A 17,050-nucleotide genomic window follows, 5' to 3' on the forward strand; every position below is an offset into this window, starting at 1 on the left:
TCCTCCTCCTCCGGGACAGCATCATCAAATATCTGGGCTGCCTCGGCTGCCTAAGAAACTATCTCCGCGACTTTCTTAAAAGTCGCATCCTCCTCCTCATCAGCCTCATCAGCCCAGGATAAAGGGGAAGATCTCCCTCTGTCAACCATAAATAATAGTCTTTTTCTGCTGGTCGAGGCTTCAACATCGGAAGGACGATCAACTGCAAACAACATAAAACATGTGGTTAACTCAAATAATCATAAAAGATAAGCATATAGATAAAAAAATTGTTTAATGTCAATAAAATATAACTTACATTCTTCTTCGATAACATCAGTGAGATGACAGACTTGGTGAAATCCTTGTTCCTCCGATGCGACCAACTAAGCATCGTCGGGACCATGTTTCCCGAGCTCACAACAAACTCCATTGCAAGCTGCTGGATAGCCTCATATGCCCAGTAATGTAAGGCCTGGGCATAACCATACATACTGTACTTGGACTCTTGTTGCACCTTGGCATCCTTCTTGTTGTCATAGTTGGCCTTTTGCTTCACCATGTCCTTCTTACAAGACTTCAATAACCTCCTATAAGAGTACTTCCCCCATGGATAGCTGAATAAGTATTCTACGTCCTCAACCATCTTCAGAATATCTCGCCATATATGCAACTTGCCCTCTATGGCATTCAGGACCCCCTCAACCAACAAACATAGACCAAGCTTGTACACATCTTCCACAACAATACAAGTCTTGAAAGCATGGTCCACCTGTGAGAGCTTTACTTTCTCAGCATCATTGAAATACTCCTTTATCAACCGATCGTTGAGATTACGCTCTTCCAACTCTTCTGGTGACGGGAACTTACTAAAATTCAACCCCGTCACCAGGGCAAACTCTCTCATGCCGAATCTACAAGACTTCGACCCCAAGAAGAAATGCACCTCATCTTCGTTGTTGCTGGCGATTGTCCTCAAAAGCAGCTAACGCACCAAAACTCCAGAGAAATTAAACTCCGAAGCCAAAAAGAACTGCTTGAAAGGGGATTCCTTAGCCCTTTCTATCAGCCTGAGGTCCACAAACCTAGTCTTAATGTGATTTAAAGTGCTACTACCCCGATATGTGATTCGACCAGGAAAGTGATCACTAAACAGAACAAGCAACTTAGGCATTTGCAACAACACATGAAAAAAAATTGGTAAGAAAATAGAATGTTAAACAGAATTGGGAAAAAATTCAAAAAAAATTCATCAGAAAACTGAAATAAGCTGTCATCGAGCTCTATCGAGCTGCAACATACCCTATCGAGCCACTATTGAGCAATATCAACAACCTAAAACTATAGAGACTATCGAGCCAGTGTCGAGCCTATCGAGAAAAGCAAAATCTGTCTACATAAATAACCATCGAGCAATAATCGAGCCTACTATCGAACAATTATCGAATCTATCAAGCCCTTTTTATCTAATACCACAGATCCATCGAGCAATTTACACACATCCTATCGAGCTCCTATCGATCCACCGTTGAACCATTCAAACTATCCTATCGAGTCTACTATCGAACCATAATCGAGCATATCGAGCTAGTTTCATATATTACCATAAATCAATTGAGCTTCTATCAAACCTTTATCGAACCTATCTAGCTATTGCTTCAAACCCAGAAAAAACCAGAGAAAAACCCAGCCCTAAGAATTGCCATACCCATTCCACACCACCAGATTCAAAGGGACTAAAACAACAATAATCATCACGAGGGTTCAAGAATTTACCTTAATGGGAATATGGGTTCGATTGACGGGTTCGACACCGTGGGTTTCGAGCTTCGTTGTCGCCGTTGGTTCGACGGGTTTTGGGTGGCCGACGTCGGAGAAGAGAAAGAGAGAGGGTGAGATCGATTCTGGGTTTTGCTTTTTGGGGTTTGGCTTCGGTTTGGGTTTTCGGGGATTGAGAGCAACAGAGAGAGAGTGAGAGAGTTTGTGGGGGAAAATTTTTGGGTGTGAAAAAATGATAGGAGTATTTTTGGTACTTGGTGAAAGTTTAGCACCAATTTAAAAAATTGAATAGTGCTGGTATTATTTAGTAATTATATACACTTATTATGCATAAATAGTGAAATTTCCCTATCAATTTTGCTTCTGAACTATTAATATTATTGTTAATATTGGTCGTTGTAATTGGACTCCTGAACTGTTGAAGTGTATCACTTTGTTGCTTAATTAAATTTATGTCTCAGATTTCACCCAAAATTTTCAAATTTCCAAATCTAACCTATTTTTAAAAATTATTTTAGCTCTAATCTTAGCCATTGAACATAAAACTGATACTAAGTTGTTTGAATTTTTTTTAGGCCGGACAAAACTTAGTTTAAGGTAGGACAATTAGCAAAAGTGGCATTCAAACTTTAAGAACCAAAATGGAAGAAATTGAACTAAATCAAGGTGCAGAGCTTAATTGTATGTCATACCAACCTTCAGGGTTCAAACAAGTAAGAATGCTCTCCATTTTAGTCATCTTTTTTGTTCCCTATTCATTGCTTTGCCTAAACACACTCGCTCTGTTACCATTTTGTTTTCTTTTTTTTTCTCTGTTAAACACCACTTTTCATATTATTTGATGTAGTCACCATGTTTTTCTTCTTCTGTTTTGAATGGGGATTGTATGCCAATAAACCTAGGAGACAATATAATGAATCTTAACGTAAATGCAAGCTCATGTAATCCTAATTTTAACTTTTCGAAGAGAACATTTTCTTGTACAGTGAAGGACTCGCCTTTTGTGATTGTGAAACAAATAAATTATATTAACTTATGTAACAAAGTAAAAATACACGTTGAGTGACTATATATAAATGATTATATGCCCAACAAAATCAGATCTAAAATGGGCTGATCCTACGAGCCAACTTCAACAAAAACTCAGGAACAAGTCGCTTTCTTGGAGGCGCTGCAGCATCTTTGGCAAGAGCTTCCTTATCATCAGCATGTATCACAGAAACTATGTGGTCAAACAACCCATCTTTACCACCTCTCAAAGGGTCCTGAAGTGCAAATTTGCAACCAAGAATTAAGTTGCTTGGAATTTAGAGAGGCCAGTTTTAATCAAAACTCTTATCCGGGGAGTCTAAATTTAGTAGTTTAGAACTTGTCGAAAAATCGCTTACCTGAAGAAACAAATCTGTATGAGTCTTTCCCTCATATAGTATAAGCTCAGCTTGAGCTCCAACCTTTTGAAGAGTGTTAAAAAAAGTTTGACTGCAGGAATAAGAAACCAAAATGTTAATATCTGAAACGTAAAATTTGACAAATCTTAGTGATGCCTAATTGAATGTGGAAGATTTTACTTTAAAAAGAGAAGTAGAATTGTTAGATGCAATTTCGGGGGACATTCTAACCTGGCATCAGAAGGAACAGAAAGATCTTCAGTTCCATGGAAAAGGACAATTGGAGGCAAGAGCGAAATTGCATTTTTAATGCTTGGATCCAGTATTCTAATTTCAGGAGAGAATTGGTTCAAGGATTCTTCGCCTTCCATGATTCTAGAATGACAAAACAAACAAAGCTCTATCACAGGAAGAAAAGAGAGAATAATGGCTATAATAGATAGTACAGCAGTCAGGTAGTAAATAAAACAGCATGTTGATTGTTATGTACCCCAAGAAAATAGATCGATAGAGTCCTCGGTTATGGAAGTGATCGACTAAATTAGGTAAATTATACCTGCCAAGGGGGCAAAAAAAAGTATGTCAATGTATGAAAGTCATGAATGACTAGATCAATAAAGCCATACACATCAAAGAAAGCACATTAGTTGAAGAAGCTAGCTTTATAATTAGTAGAATTCATTATAAATTATGATAAAGTAACAGAAATTTACCCTCCAGATAAACTAAAATAAGCTTTCAACTCAGAGACTTTTAGAGAAGCATTCTCTCCTTTCTCAGATTCTTGAATTGCCAACTCCAAGAGAGCACACGCAGCAATATGCGCACCAGCTGATTGACCCATTAGATAAATTCTATTAAAATCAGCAAAAACAAAAATTGTTAATATAATATTTAATATAGGTAGGAAAGAAAGAAAAAAATAGCTAATCACCTGTCAGTGTCACCTCCATAGTCTGCTATGTTGTTATAAACAAAAGAGATCCCCTGACAAACATCTTTCACCATATCACTAATAGTACCCTGGGGAAAGTTTCTGCAATCAATATATCAGCAGAAGATGAGTCATGGGTGACAACAGATGAGAATTACAAGTGTTATTTTGAACAATTAAATCAGTATAATCGACTTTCCGAGTAATGAGCTGATTATAAAAATAAAATCCCCTGAAAACAAAGAAAATATCTAAAGATGTCGCATGCTGAAGTTTTTTTTTTTTTTGCAATCATTTTGTGCGTAAAATTGTCACATTATCACAGATAAAACAGACATGATAATGGGCTCAAACATAAATCAAAACAAAAGTTACAAAGCTATATGGTACGGTTTCTAATTCTAATAATGTAACTGTAGTCCTTTCTTCCTTTGTTTTTAATAATTACTTTGCAACTTTTTTTCTGGTTTTAAAAGAACAGTTCGAAAATGACAATTTGAAGCAGAAATACACCATACTTATTTCATTTATTATTAAATGACAATGATGGTTTTCTCCAAGTCAGTAATGCCCAATGGTAATCTTGATAACAATGCATTACAGCATATCTGCTTGAACTATGATATTTTATTTACCTGTAATCAATGCATGCCACTATAATATCTCTTTCTGCCAACTGCAGTCCTAAAAGAGAACCCCATGCTTTGTATCTGAATCACAAAAAAACTATGAAATATAATAATGAAAGACTAATAAAAGTGTCGAAACAAAGGCCAATTCATCATTGGGTACCTAAAAAACAATGCACCAGACAAAATGAGGAATATAAATAGAGCAAACATTCACAGGGTATAGAGAAATAAATGATTGCATTGATTTGTGTATCACTATTACTAACCCAATAATCCAAGCTCCACCAGTTACAAATATTACAACTGGCTTTGGTTCATCAGTACAATTTGCTGGTAAATATAAATCCAACCTGTAAAATTACAACAACCCACAAAATATTCGTATCTTATTCATGACATAAACATACACAAGTCTACATAGAAAACCCAGAAAGTAAAATAAAAACAAAATTAAGAATAGAGCATACCTATTTCTTGGTTGATCACCATACACAATACTCCTCCGAACGTGGCTCGAGAAGAAGTAATGATATGCGACTACATACAAATTAATAACCTAAGTTAGCATAAATGAATATTAAAATGGGCATTTTTACATTATAACAATATATAGAAATATATATATTAATATGAACACAGAAGCCACCTTGAAGAAAGCCAGGCATCAGTAACAGAGCATAAAAACCAAGTCCGAGTAATCTTGTGATCCACCGATAGCCTACCCTGAACAAAAATCACTATTAATTAACTTCAAACATATTCACCACTTAAATTCTTAAAAAGAATCAAAATCAAATTAGCACAAAAAAAAATTATATAATAAGGTCATTTAACTAAAGCCAGTACTTAAAGCTTCAATTTCATCTTCTCCAAAGAACTATCGTAAAAACCCACCCATCAAGACATTTTCGAATCAAATTTTACCCGAGATATCGAAGGAGCGTGAAGCTAAGTCCAGTGATCAAATAGGTCTCTTTAGCAGCGTGTCCAAAATCACGGGTAAACGACTGTTGCCTTCGCGGCCGATTCAAGGCGGCGGCGGAAGCGGCGGCCTGTGCACCGACACGGCGGCGCCTTTGGTGGTTGGAATTCGCTACGGGCTCACTAACAAGACGATCAAGTAACGGCCTGTCCTTGCCGTCATCGAAATCGACTAAATCTCGGCCGATATCGAGCGACGAAGAGGAACGAAGATGCTCCGACTGAATCACTGGAGAAGATTCCATCGCCGGCGGTGGAGGAAGGAACCAGATCCCGGACTCTTCGATGATAAATAAATATATATATATATATATATAGTGAGGGCGTGAGTGTAAAGTTTATCGAAAATGTGAACTTTTTTTAAAAAAAAAGAAAGAAACAAATCAAAACACGATACTGAGTTGTGTGTGTGCTTGGTTTGTATTATGTAATATACAAAAGTCCGGAAAGGTTGAGAAGAAGAGAAAAAGACAATGGTGCGGTGAGTCTCGTGGATGCGCTGTGGTGATACTCTTTTGAATTTCAAGCTTTGCTTTGGTGTAGATAACTTTCCATACTGAGCCACGTTGCAATTAAGGAAAATATAGGGGACCACTTTTTTTTTTTAAAATTGTGGCCATCGATTTAATATAATATAATGTTTTTTTTTCTTCTATGTATATCGGTTTTACTACCATGCAACATGATTTTTTGAGTACGTGATGCTCTTGTAAACTCACTCCTTCCTTGTTACAGTTTAGTTATTTAATTTTTAGTTTGTTCTCAAATTTTTTTTGTTAACATGATTTCTTTTTATAGAAAAATTACAGTTTATAAAAGAAAACAAAATCCAAATCTTTAGGTTATTTTAGGAGGAAAATTATATATAAATAAAAAAATTATAATTATTTTTAGAAATGAGAACTAATAAGGTATGTTTATTTCACAATTTTACCTTTTTAAAAAAAATTATATCCATGTCCAACCTTATTACTTTTATTACCTGACTCATATATCCACATGTAATCCTATCTTATTAATTCCCCTAAAATATCATATTATATTATATTAATATTAAACTTTCTTTAAAAAAAATTCAAAATAACTACAATTATCAAATTGGAAATTCACCATGTGCCTCAGGTATATATCTTCATACTCTTATCATATCTTAAACCCTAATTCATCAAGATAGGATAATCATGGTACACTAATTTTTGAATAAAATTGATATTATTAATTAATTTTGGTTTGGAAACGTGTTAAGTTGCTTGATGTGTGAGCGTGTGTTCGTAGGAAAGGAAAGAGTTCAAATATACAATATAGTTTTTATGAATAAGTGTATGTGCCGTTACTGGATAATATAAGAAATTAAGGATTGCAATTGGAAGGAACTCTTCTCCTCTTTGGTTTGATTATAGTATTTCTATTAAATGGTTGGGGAGCCGTGGAAGCAAACCCAAGTCACTTCACAAGATTATAATTTTTTTTTTCCATTTATGTTTTGAGACAATATAGGTGGAGGAGTTGCTACTTGCCAATGTGAAGCCAAATTACGTAAGCCTTTTGACCCAACACAACAGCTAAGATTAAGAAACATGCACTAAAGTACTCCTCCTCATAGTTACATTACATATACGAACTCCGATGCATAATGACCTTTCTGTTTATTTTGCTAAATTTAGAAGCCACACTTACTTATATGTTCAGTGGTGGCAACATCTTGTTTTGGATATAATATTATTATATTAAGTAATACTGAAACTAAAAACAATATTATGGATTGATTTGAAATTGGTTGGAATAAAATAATACCTCTTTCTTATAAAGTGAAGCAAAGAGAGGCATATGCTTAAATATTATTCTGGTCTCTTTCACATGGCAGAGTCAGAGACAAATGGCATTAGATTAGAAAACAAAACAAAAGATACCCTTTCTAATTGATTTTTGAGGGACCATATGGGATGGGATTGTTTTCTCATTCAAATCACGATCCTCCTCATACAACTCATTCATTCACAATTAACACATATTTGGATTCGTTTTCTTTTGAAAAAGAAAAAGAATCCATACCTTGCTATGAATGTGGACACTAAGGCACGGTTTATGTCATCATTACATTATCCACAATAGAAAACATCAAAAAAAAAAAAAAAATGGAGGGGACATTAATCAACTGTTTTGTTTTTTCTTTTAGAAGGAACTAAAATATTGGTGTGTTGATCGGAGTAACAATATTCTATTATCATCTAGAACACTCATTCCTAGTCATGATGATTGAAACTAGGGATCATTTTCACTTCACAAGTCTAATTCTTTCATGATTTCTCCCCCAATACATTTTATTCAAACTAAACATGAATAAATAAATAAATCTTAATAATAATAAAAACACCTACCAGACAATTTTGAGATAACAAAATCAATAATTGGATATCATGGAGTTGTTTTTCGTAGATTATTGTTCAAAGTTTGTGATTAGATCCAAACTCAACCTCTGGTAAACAGGGAAAAACTATGTCACCATATCTAAACAAAATGGTCATTTGGTCATATATATATCTGAATATGATTTTTGCTTATAAAGTAAAACTATTCCAAAGAAATCCTCAGAGATATCCCTCTCTTTCTTTTTCTTCTTCTTCTCCCTAAGCAGAGTGTCTTGTCTACCTGAACCACCATCTCTGAGCAGCAGAAAGTGGAGAATTAAGGAATGGGGCATACCGCTGGATCAGTGGATTAACGGTCAATCCAATCTTATTCCATACACTTTGATGGTATCCAGCAGTCACAGGGGCCTGGTACATCAGTTTGAGAAGCTGCAACAAAAACAAACCGTTCATCACTTACAAATATAAAAAGCCAAAAAGACGCCCCGAAGACAATTTCAAACTGTAAAGATAAAATGGTTTCTTTCCTGTCTCAACAATTGTAGGTTAAAATGAAAAACCATCTAGAGAAACCATTTTGTTTTTTGTGATTAAGGAATTGGATCTAACCTGCCAGTACATGAATGTTTGTATAATGTTTCGTTGCCACCTGCATTAAATGAAGTTTAAGAATACTCGTAAGTCGATATAATAAGGACAGAGGAATGTTCAATGTGATTCCCCATCAATAAGTGGGCGAAGATGGAGAAACTCACGAGAATAAAGAGAGAATTAATAGGAAGCCAAGTCCAATCTCAGCCTGTGAAGAGAGTATGCTGAGAGTTGTTATATTTGAATCCACCCAAACACAAGGATCTTCCAAGTACTTCCTGCATAGAAACAACATTGGTTATTCATAAAACAAGTGAAACAACTTTAGAAAACAAGGCAAGTTTCTAAGAAAATTCATAGTAATTACAATATCAACAGGCCTTGTGTTCATGCAGACAATGACTCATGCCAAGCATAGTAAAATGAATCATTGATCTTTCAGATCATGCAAGAGTCGGGGAGGTAAAAGATTAATTACCAAGAATCCTTACATGGAAATAAAACCTAAGAATCCAGAAAACTTTATATAATATAACCCCAAGTCCAAAATTAAAAAAATAATCAATCAAAGGTTAGTAACTATTGTTCCACCTGTAAAAGGAGGATCGACTGAAGTTGCGCCTAAGGAATTTGGTAACATGCTCAAGAGCTCGACATAAAATTGGAATCAGAGCAACTGCAACAAAGATCAAATCATCAAATTTTGCACAATTTGGGGATGAGCCAAAGTAGACTGCGCATCTACTAGGACCAATTCAAAAAGAAAAGGGATAGAAGATCAGGTTCTTACATTTAAGGCAAAGTTGTGATGAGACAAAACTAAGACAGTAAATAAAGTAGATAAAATCCTTTGTCGCGATTATGGACTGGAAGTAAACTTGCAAGGCTGGTAAGTTCCATGCCCTTGGTTTCTGAAACAATAAAACACAAGCAGATGTTGAAGCAACAATGAACAGTGTAATTAAATAAATGTTTACAAAGGGGTCAAATGCGACACCTACCCCATATAGTGAGTACAAAGAGTACAGAGAGGAACATGCAGTACCCATAAATGAAAGACGATATGCCCTATGGGAAAGAAATTTGGGTACTAATGGAAAAATACCAAGCATAGCCACAGCAAACACCTGCAGGGTAAAAAAATAAATTATAAAAAAAGTAAACATAAAAAGATACCCCGACATACGCAAGTGCTTTGATTACATATGTGAAACATCTAAAAAAGGAAAAAGCTTCTCCAATTTCTTTAAAATGTAATCCATTTAAAACTAATAATGGGCAAAATATTAACAAATAAGGCTTGTAAAATGGTGTCTTACTCAGTAACTCAAGCAAACAAACCATTTCCTATGAATAAGTCTTCTTGCTGTTCGACATTAACTTACCAATAGTCCATGCCTTTTACATTGCAAGTTTTATAAAATCTAGAGAAACGATAAACTGACACAAAGCCTGCCCTCGAAGATAATATACATAACACATTGCATATAATAAAGGAATCATTGTCTCCCCCAACCCTCTCATCACAAAAGTAATGGATTGGAATAACATCAGCACCACCTTCTATGCTTCCTCAAGGGCAAAGAAATTTGCTAATTGGCAAACTTAAATAAGCAAAACTAAAACATGCTAAGCACATATCTCTGGCACTGTTAAAATTCTACTTGATTTGTAACTACTCAGATCCTGGATAAGGGAAATGTATGATGACATTTCAGCAGATGACTAAAAGATATACCCATGCATTGACAGAGAATTGAATGGTTTGTCGGTCCCAGCGTAAAGAAGTTGGGGGGCCTGCAGCTGCTGATGCTCCAGAAGGTCGGACAGTTGATCCTACAAATAACAATTAGAATCAATGATCACTAGCAAATTCAATTTGACGATTCAAATAAAGATTACCATTGTTGTGTCTCAAGCTATAGAGTTTAGAGTGGGAGGGGGAAAATAAAAGAAACTCTACCAGTGCTGCGAGGTCGAGATTGGACATTTGGTTCTGGCCTTGATGACGGTGAGGCAGATCTTGCTGGCTGAGAAGAACTGCTGGAAGACATCATATCTAGACTCTCTACAACAAGATCAGGATCCTGTATGTGTAAATATTAACAAAGTCAAATAGTCAATCTAAAAAAGATGCCAAAACCAGGAGATTAGATGCAAAATAACCGTGTGCTATTTGAATTTGCCTTGCTCCTGATGAAATTGATATGGAAGTTCATCAGTGACAAGCCAAACTCCATAAGCAGAAAAGCAACATCTTTGATCAGTTACCAATCCTAGAACATAGGTATTTAACATCTTATGTTTGTAACAATGCGTTCATACATTGTAACTCTTTTCCCTTCCGACATCTACAAATATAAGAAAGGAAATAATAGAAATATACTCTAAAATATCCCCCAAAAATTGATAATAACCGAGTAAAATCTTGAAAGTATCAAACACAATTAATACTAAAAGCGGAACCAGAATCCCCATATTGAATCATTTGTTCACTTGTCAGAGCAACAAACGCAGAAAAAAAGACAATCAAAATCTATACTTGAAGCCTAAATAAAATCTAATCCGGACGATAAATTGCCAAAACGCCAGAAACAATCAACCCAAGATGAAATCCACGCAGTAAGTTTCCAACCCCCAATAAAATCTCACCAATTCACATATGATTTATCATCTGGGGAAAAGAGACAAAGAATTCAATAATGCAACATACATAAATAAAAAAACCCCAGTTCCCAAAATTATCCAATTACGCAAAACAGAAAAAACCCTAGATAAAATTCATGGGTTTTATTCCAAATTCCGAGAAATCAAACAGTATTATACAACATAAAGATTGAGCAAGCAAAGAACAAATCGAACAGGTATTGAGAAACGAGAAAAAGAAGAGTACGGACGATGTAATGCTTGTAGAACTTGCGCTTGAAATGATCAATGACATCAGAACGAGAAGCCATATGGGGTGGAATGAGGACGTTGGACCAGTAACCGTCCCATCTGGAATCATTCTCGTAGTCATAGGAAGCGGCGGCTAACCTCTTGAGCTTTTGAGGATCTTCTCTCTCTTCCCCCATTGTGGTTTTGTTCGCGTTCTCACTAGAGCAGACTCAGTAGACCAAGACTGGCAGCACTACACAATTGCAAAACCCAAATCTCCAATTTCCTTTGGCCGAGGACTCGGTTGATGTGATGATGGCGACGAAGAAGACAAAGACTGCGATCTTTCCTTCTTTAGTTCTTCTGCCCACCCAAAACGACGTCGTTTATCTTTTTTATATTAGAGAACAAAATTATTCCCTACAAAATTGACCCTTCAATTTTTTATTTTCGGGGGTATAAAATATTTAAAAAAAAAATATATATATATATATATAGGAAAAATGAGAGTATTTTTCTTTTCCATAAGTTAATATATTCTTTTATTGAAAAAGTATAAAATATAATCGAGTTTCGCACATATTTTTGTAATAACCTTGTTTGGCATTGTTTTTTGTTTTTTTTTTCAAAATTTTGTTATCAGAAATGAGAACAGAAAACTTATGGCCTATTTGACATTGTTTTTGTGTTCTCAGAAATGAGAACAGAAAATTGTTTTTGTAGTTTTCAAAAAACAAAAAGTGTTTGGTTAATGTTTTCTAAAAATGATTTTTTAGTTTTATTTTTTAAAATCTTAAATAAAATATTAACAAATATATTTACAAATAAAAAAATATTTTAAAAGTTTGTAATAAATAATGAGATAAAATAATTTGAAAAAAAATAATGAAAAATAAGAAGTGAGAAAGTAAGGAGAGAAAATTTGAAGAAATAGAAATTGAGAAGAGATAAATTGATTTCAGTTATACGCCCCCTGATCTTCAGGGGACGTTTCCTTGTATATAGGATTACAGGCTTTTAATGCCATTAAATTTATTTGCATATAAAGAACAACTTCCCGAAATATGTGGGATAGTATTCTGAAACCTCCTCTATAAATAGAGAGGTTATGCACCATTGTAAATGACCGAATTTTTATGATCTTAAGAGAAAACTCTGGAGAATTCATTCTTGAAGAATTTTCAGAGATCATCTTGAGTTTAATAACAAAGACTCGTGGACTAGGCAGAGTTAACTGCTGAACCACGTAAAAATCTCATTTGTGTTATCATATTTCTTTTGGCCATAACCAATTATTGTTTTCGTGCTCTTATTTCACTGTTGACAAAAAACGGCGTCAACAGTTTGGTGCTTTCATTGAGAGCCTTAAGCATTCAATCCCTGAACAAGTTATGGCCGCTAATAATCAGAACGTTCTTGAAGAAAATTATCCGAGACGTCCTGGGAAATAGCCGATGGAAAACCCAGATGTTGAAGAGAGAAGCGGATCCTCCGATTCTCGGGGACCACCCGCACCACCGAGAGATGAGGATATGTATTACAATCCTGAGCGATATGTTCCCATTGTGGAACTTGAGAACCGGCAGTTGAAACAGCAGTTGGAAGACAAGCGATATGCTCAGATGCATGTTATTTCCAGCATCATTGACAGGACCAGCCAAAAGCTGGTTCGAAAAATATAAAAGACACTCAATAACTTCTTGCGAGCAGCTGTCTAAAGACTTCAAGAAGCAGTTCAGAGCCATGATTGGGGGTTAGACCTGAGGCGTCAACCCTGACTAACGTTCGGCAGCAGCCAGGAGAAACATTGAAAAGTTACCTTACAAGGTTCAACTTGGAAGTTGCCCGAGCTTGGAACGTGGATGACAGCGGTCACCTCATGGCTGTCCAAGCTGGAGTTATGCCAGGGAGTGCTCTCTGGGACGACATGCAGAGGAAACCTGTGAGGTCCCTAACCGAGTTTAACAAACGGGCACAGAGGTTTGTCAATGTAGAGGAAGCGAGGTCGACACTTAATGTGACTTCCCAGCCCGCAACTACAACGATAAACGTAAACTTTGCCTCAACCTCGGTGGACCCACCAACTTCAAAGCCTGCCGCGGAAAACCCTTCCAAGAGAAAAAAGAACAAAGGGAGTAACCCCGAGGCCGAAGGAGGAAAGAAAAAGAAGGGGGAAAGATATTTCTCCGTGTACAGAGTGTACACCGAGCTCAACGAGTCTCGGGAAAACATATACCTGGCTAATGAAAACCAGGTCCCCTTCAGGCGTCCGGACCCAATGAGAAATCAGATGTCCAAGAGGGACTCCAACAAATATTGCCGATTTCATAGAGACACCGGGCATACTACCGATGAATGTCGACAGCTGAAAGACGAGATCGAAGGATTGATCTCGAGGGGTTACTTCAGACAATATGTCAAGAACCAAAGTACTAATCAAGCGACCACGAGCCAGAGAACAACCGCGCTGCAGCCCACACAGAACAACAATTCCCGAGCTAGGGAAGAGGATAGGCCTCCACCGATAGATGGAGAAGACGTGATAACCATCTCGGGAGGGCCTCATCCCGCGGGCATGGGCAGAAATGCCCAAAAGATATATGTTAACGAGCTAAAGACTGGGGATGGGTCTCCATATGAACCCGAACCTAGAGCTCCAAAAAGTCAAGGGGTTGAATCTCAACCAATAACATTCACTGAGGAGGACGCATCCCATGTTCAGTTTCCTCACCATGATCCGATGGTCATCACTCTCCAGCTGGCAAACAAAAGGGTCCACCGAGTTCTCATAGACAATGGGAGCTCAGTTAACATTCTCTATAAAGCAACCCTTGAAAAGATGGGACTCTCCCTTCGCGACCTGAAAGCTTATGCGACTATGCTATATGGCTTTTCAGGAGAAGGAACCGCCTGCATGGGGTCTATCGAACTCCCCGTGACCTTGGGAGACTACCCAGTCTCAACAACCAAGATGATGGAGTTCGTGGTAGTAGACCTGCCTTCGGCCTACAACGTGCTGCTCGGAAGACCCGCCCTGGTTGGGCTGGGGGCAGTCTCGTCCGTGAGGCATCTGGCCGTTAAGTTCCCGACCCCTAGTGGTGTCGGAACACTGAAGGGAGATCAGTTAGCTGGGAGGGAATGCTACAGCATTTCCTTAAGAGGAAAGAAATAGACGAGCGCACATGCACTCGTCATTGTTCAGAATAAAGACGGGACGGTCTTAGAGATTGATGAAAAAATCGATCCAAGGGTTGAGGAGAAAGCTGACCTCGAACCCTTAGAAGAGCTCGGAGAGATTCAGCTCGAAGAGTTAGATCCCTCGAAAAGGGTAAAGGTTGGAAAACACCTCCAGGAAGAGACAAAATAGCAACTAATTTGCTTTTTAAAGAAAAACCAGGATGTCTTCGCATGGTCCCATTCGGACATGGTAGGGATAAGTCCGAATATAGCAAGCCACACGCTAAATATAGACAAAAGCTTCCCTCCGAAGCAACAAAAGCGAAGACAGATGGATGACGACAGAAAGAAGGCACTGAAGGAGGAGGTTGATAGGTTAAAAGCAAACCGATTCATTAGGGATGCTTTTTACCTTGACTGGGTAGCCAATCCGGTGTTGGTCCCAAAACCTAATGGGACATGGCGAACCTGTATTGACTATTCAGACCTCAACAAAGCTTGTCCGAAGGACTATTTTCCATTACCGAGGATTGACCAGCTCGTGGATGCAACGACGGGGCATGGACTGATGTCGTTCATGGATGCCTATTATGGATATAACCAGATTCCCATGCATGCCCCCGACCAGGATCATACGAGCTTCACAACGGATAAGGGGCTATATTGCTATAATGTCATGCCATTCGGGCTCAAAAATGTTGGGGCCACATACCAGCGGCTCATGAATATGATGTTTTCAGAACAAATAGGGAACAACATGGAAGTTTATGTTGACGACATGCTTGTCAAGTCTCAACTTAACAATAACCATGTTAGTGACCTCGAGGAGTGCTTTGGTGTGCTCCGAAAGTATAACATGAAACTGAACCCTCATAAGTGCACCTTCAGCGTATCTTCAGGAAAATTCCTGGGCTTTATCGTGAACGCTCGTGGAATAGAAGCCAACCCTGACAAGATCCAAGCCCTGATTGACATGCCCTCACCTCGAAAACACAAAGATGTCCAAAGTTTGACCGGCAGGATGGTGGCCCTAAGTAGGTTCATATCAAAATCTACGGACCGTTGTCTTCCGTTTTTCAACCTTTTGAGGGGAGGTAAGAAATTTGAATGGACGGAGGAGTGCGAGCTGGCTTTCCAGGAGCTTAAAAAGCACCTCGCAGAACCCCCCATCTTATCAAAACCTGTTACGGGAGAAGTACTCTACCTATACCTTTCCACCACCGAACACGCATTAAGTGCAATGCTCGTGCGAGAAGAAGAAAAGGTACAAAGACCCGTTTATTACATCAAGAAAAGGTTACTGGGGGGAGAGTCGAGATACCCCTTGATGGAGAAGCTGGCTCTCAGCTTAATTCATTCATCTCGTAAACTTCGACCCTATTTTCAAGCACACCCCATCCATGTGTTGACTGATCAACCACTTAGGCAAGTCTTGTCTAAGCCAGAGGCTTCAGGTCGACTTCTTAAATGGGCGGTTGAACTCGGACAGTTCGAGATCACTTACCACCCGAGGACGACCATTAGGGCCCAGGCACTGGCAGATTTTATAGTGGAATGTACTGGCATGGCCAACGATGAGGTTATAACCTCGGCCCACGAGCTGTGGAAACTTTATGTCGACGAATAATCTAATGAGAATGGATTGGGGGCAGGGGTCATTTTGATTACCCCCACAGGGAGTAGATTTCATTCTGCCTTAAGATTCAGCTTCAAAGCATCGAATAACGAGGCCGAATACGAGGCTTTACTGGCGGGACTTCATATAGCCAAAGAGCTCAAAGCTAAAGCAATACATTGCTACAGCGACTCCCAGCTTGTGGTTAATCAAATCTTGGGAGAATACCAGGCTCGTGGCACGAAAATGGCAGCTTATTTAGAGAAGGCAAAATCCGCATTGGAACATTTCGAGTTTTATGCAATCGAACAGGTTCCCCGAGAGAAGAATTCAAATGCAGATGCCTTAGCTCGGCTCGCTACTTCCACCGAGAATGATGAGCTAAACGTTGTGCCCATAGAACACCTTTCAACACCTAGCATTAACGAGCCGAAGGAGGAAGACGTGTGTATGATTAAGTCTGAGCCTACCTGGATGACCCCGGTAGTTGAATATCTCGAGACCGGCGTCCTTCCAAAAGATCGGAACCAGGCTTGAAAGTTAATGTATCAGCTTCCCCGTTACACCATTTTGGACGGAAAGCTATATAGAAGGGGGTATTCCATGCCATTACTACGGTGCGTAACTCCACCCGGAGCCAAGAAAATCATCGAAGAAATTCATGAAGGGTTCTGTGGAGACCATACCGGGGGGCATAGCCTGTCCAAAAAAATCATACGTCAAGGATA

The 17,050-nt window shown here is 38.0% G+C and overlaps 2 protein-coding genes across 2 annotated transcripts; both read right to left on the reverse strand.

The window, feature by feature from the left end:
- Window positions 1-2,700: 2,700 nt before the first annotated feature.
- LOC133817778 (isoprenylcysteine alpha-carbonyl methylesterase ICME) lies at window positions 2,701-6,191 on the reverse strand. The gene is made up of 11 exons (XM_062250378.1): window positions 5,637-6,191; window positions 5,359-5,435; window positions 5,180-5,249; window positions 4,979-5,062; window positions 4,716-4,790; window positions 4,081-4,182; window positions 3,860-4,000; window positions 3,637-3,702; window positions 3,378-3,521; window positions 3,147-3,237; window positions 2,701-3,023 (listed from the first exon to the last, which is right to left on the reverse strand). The coding sequence occupies exons 1-11, from the start codon at window positions 5,936-5,938 to the stop codon at window positions 2,862-2,864; spliced, it is 1,314 nt and encodes a 437-aa protein (XP_062106362.1). The 5' UTR covers window positions 5,939-6,191; the 3' UTR covers window positions 2,701-2,861.
- Window positions 6,192-8,086: 1,895 nt separating this feature from the next.
- On the reverse strand, window positions 8,087-11,887 carry LOC133817779 (uncharacterized). The gene is made up of 9 exons (XM_062250379.1): window positions 11,551-11,887; window positions 10,617-10,740; window positions 10,392-10,489; window positions 9,655-9,780; window positions 9,444-9,564; window positions 9,245-9,329; window positions 8,818-8,931; window positions 8,672-8,711; window positions 8,087-8,491 (listed from the first exon to the last, which is right to left on the reverse strand). The coding sequence occupies exons 1-9, from the start codon at window positions 11,725-11,727 to the stop codon at window positions 8,339-8,341; spliced, it is 1,038 nt and encodes a 345-aa protein (XP_062106363.1). The 5' UTR covers window positions 11,728-11,887; the 3' UTR covers window positions 8,087-8,338.
- Window positions 11,888-17,050: the final 5,163 nt, after the last annotated feature.

This window comes from Humulus lupulus, chromosome 2 (genome assembly GCF_963169125.1).
Source record: "Humulus lupulus chromosome 2, drHumLupu1.1, whole genome shotgun sequence".
Taxonomy (NCBI): domain Eukaryota; kingdom Viridiplantae; phylum Streptophyta; class Magnoliopsida; order Rosales; family Cannabaceae; genus Humulus; species Humulus lupulus.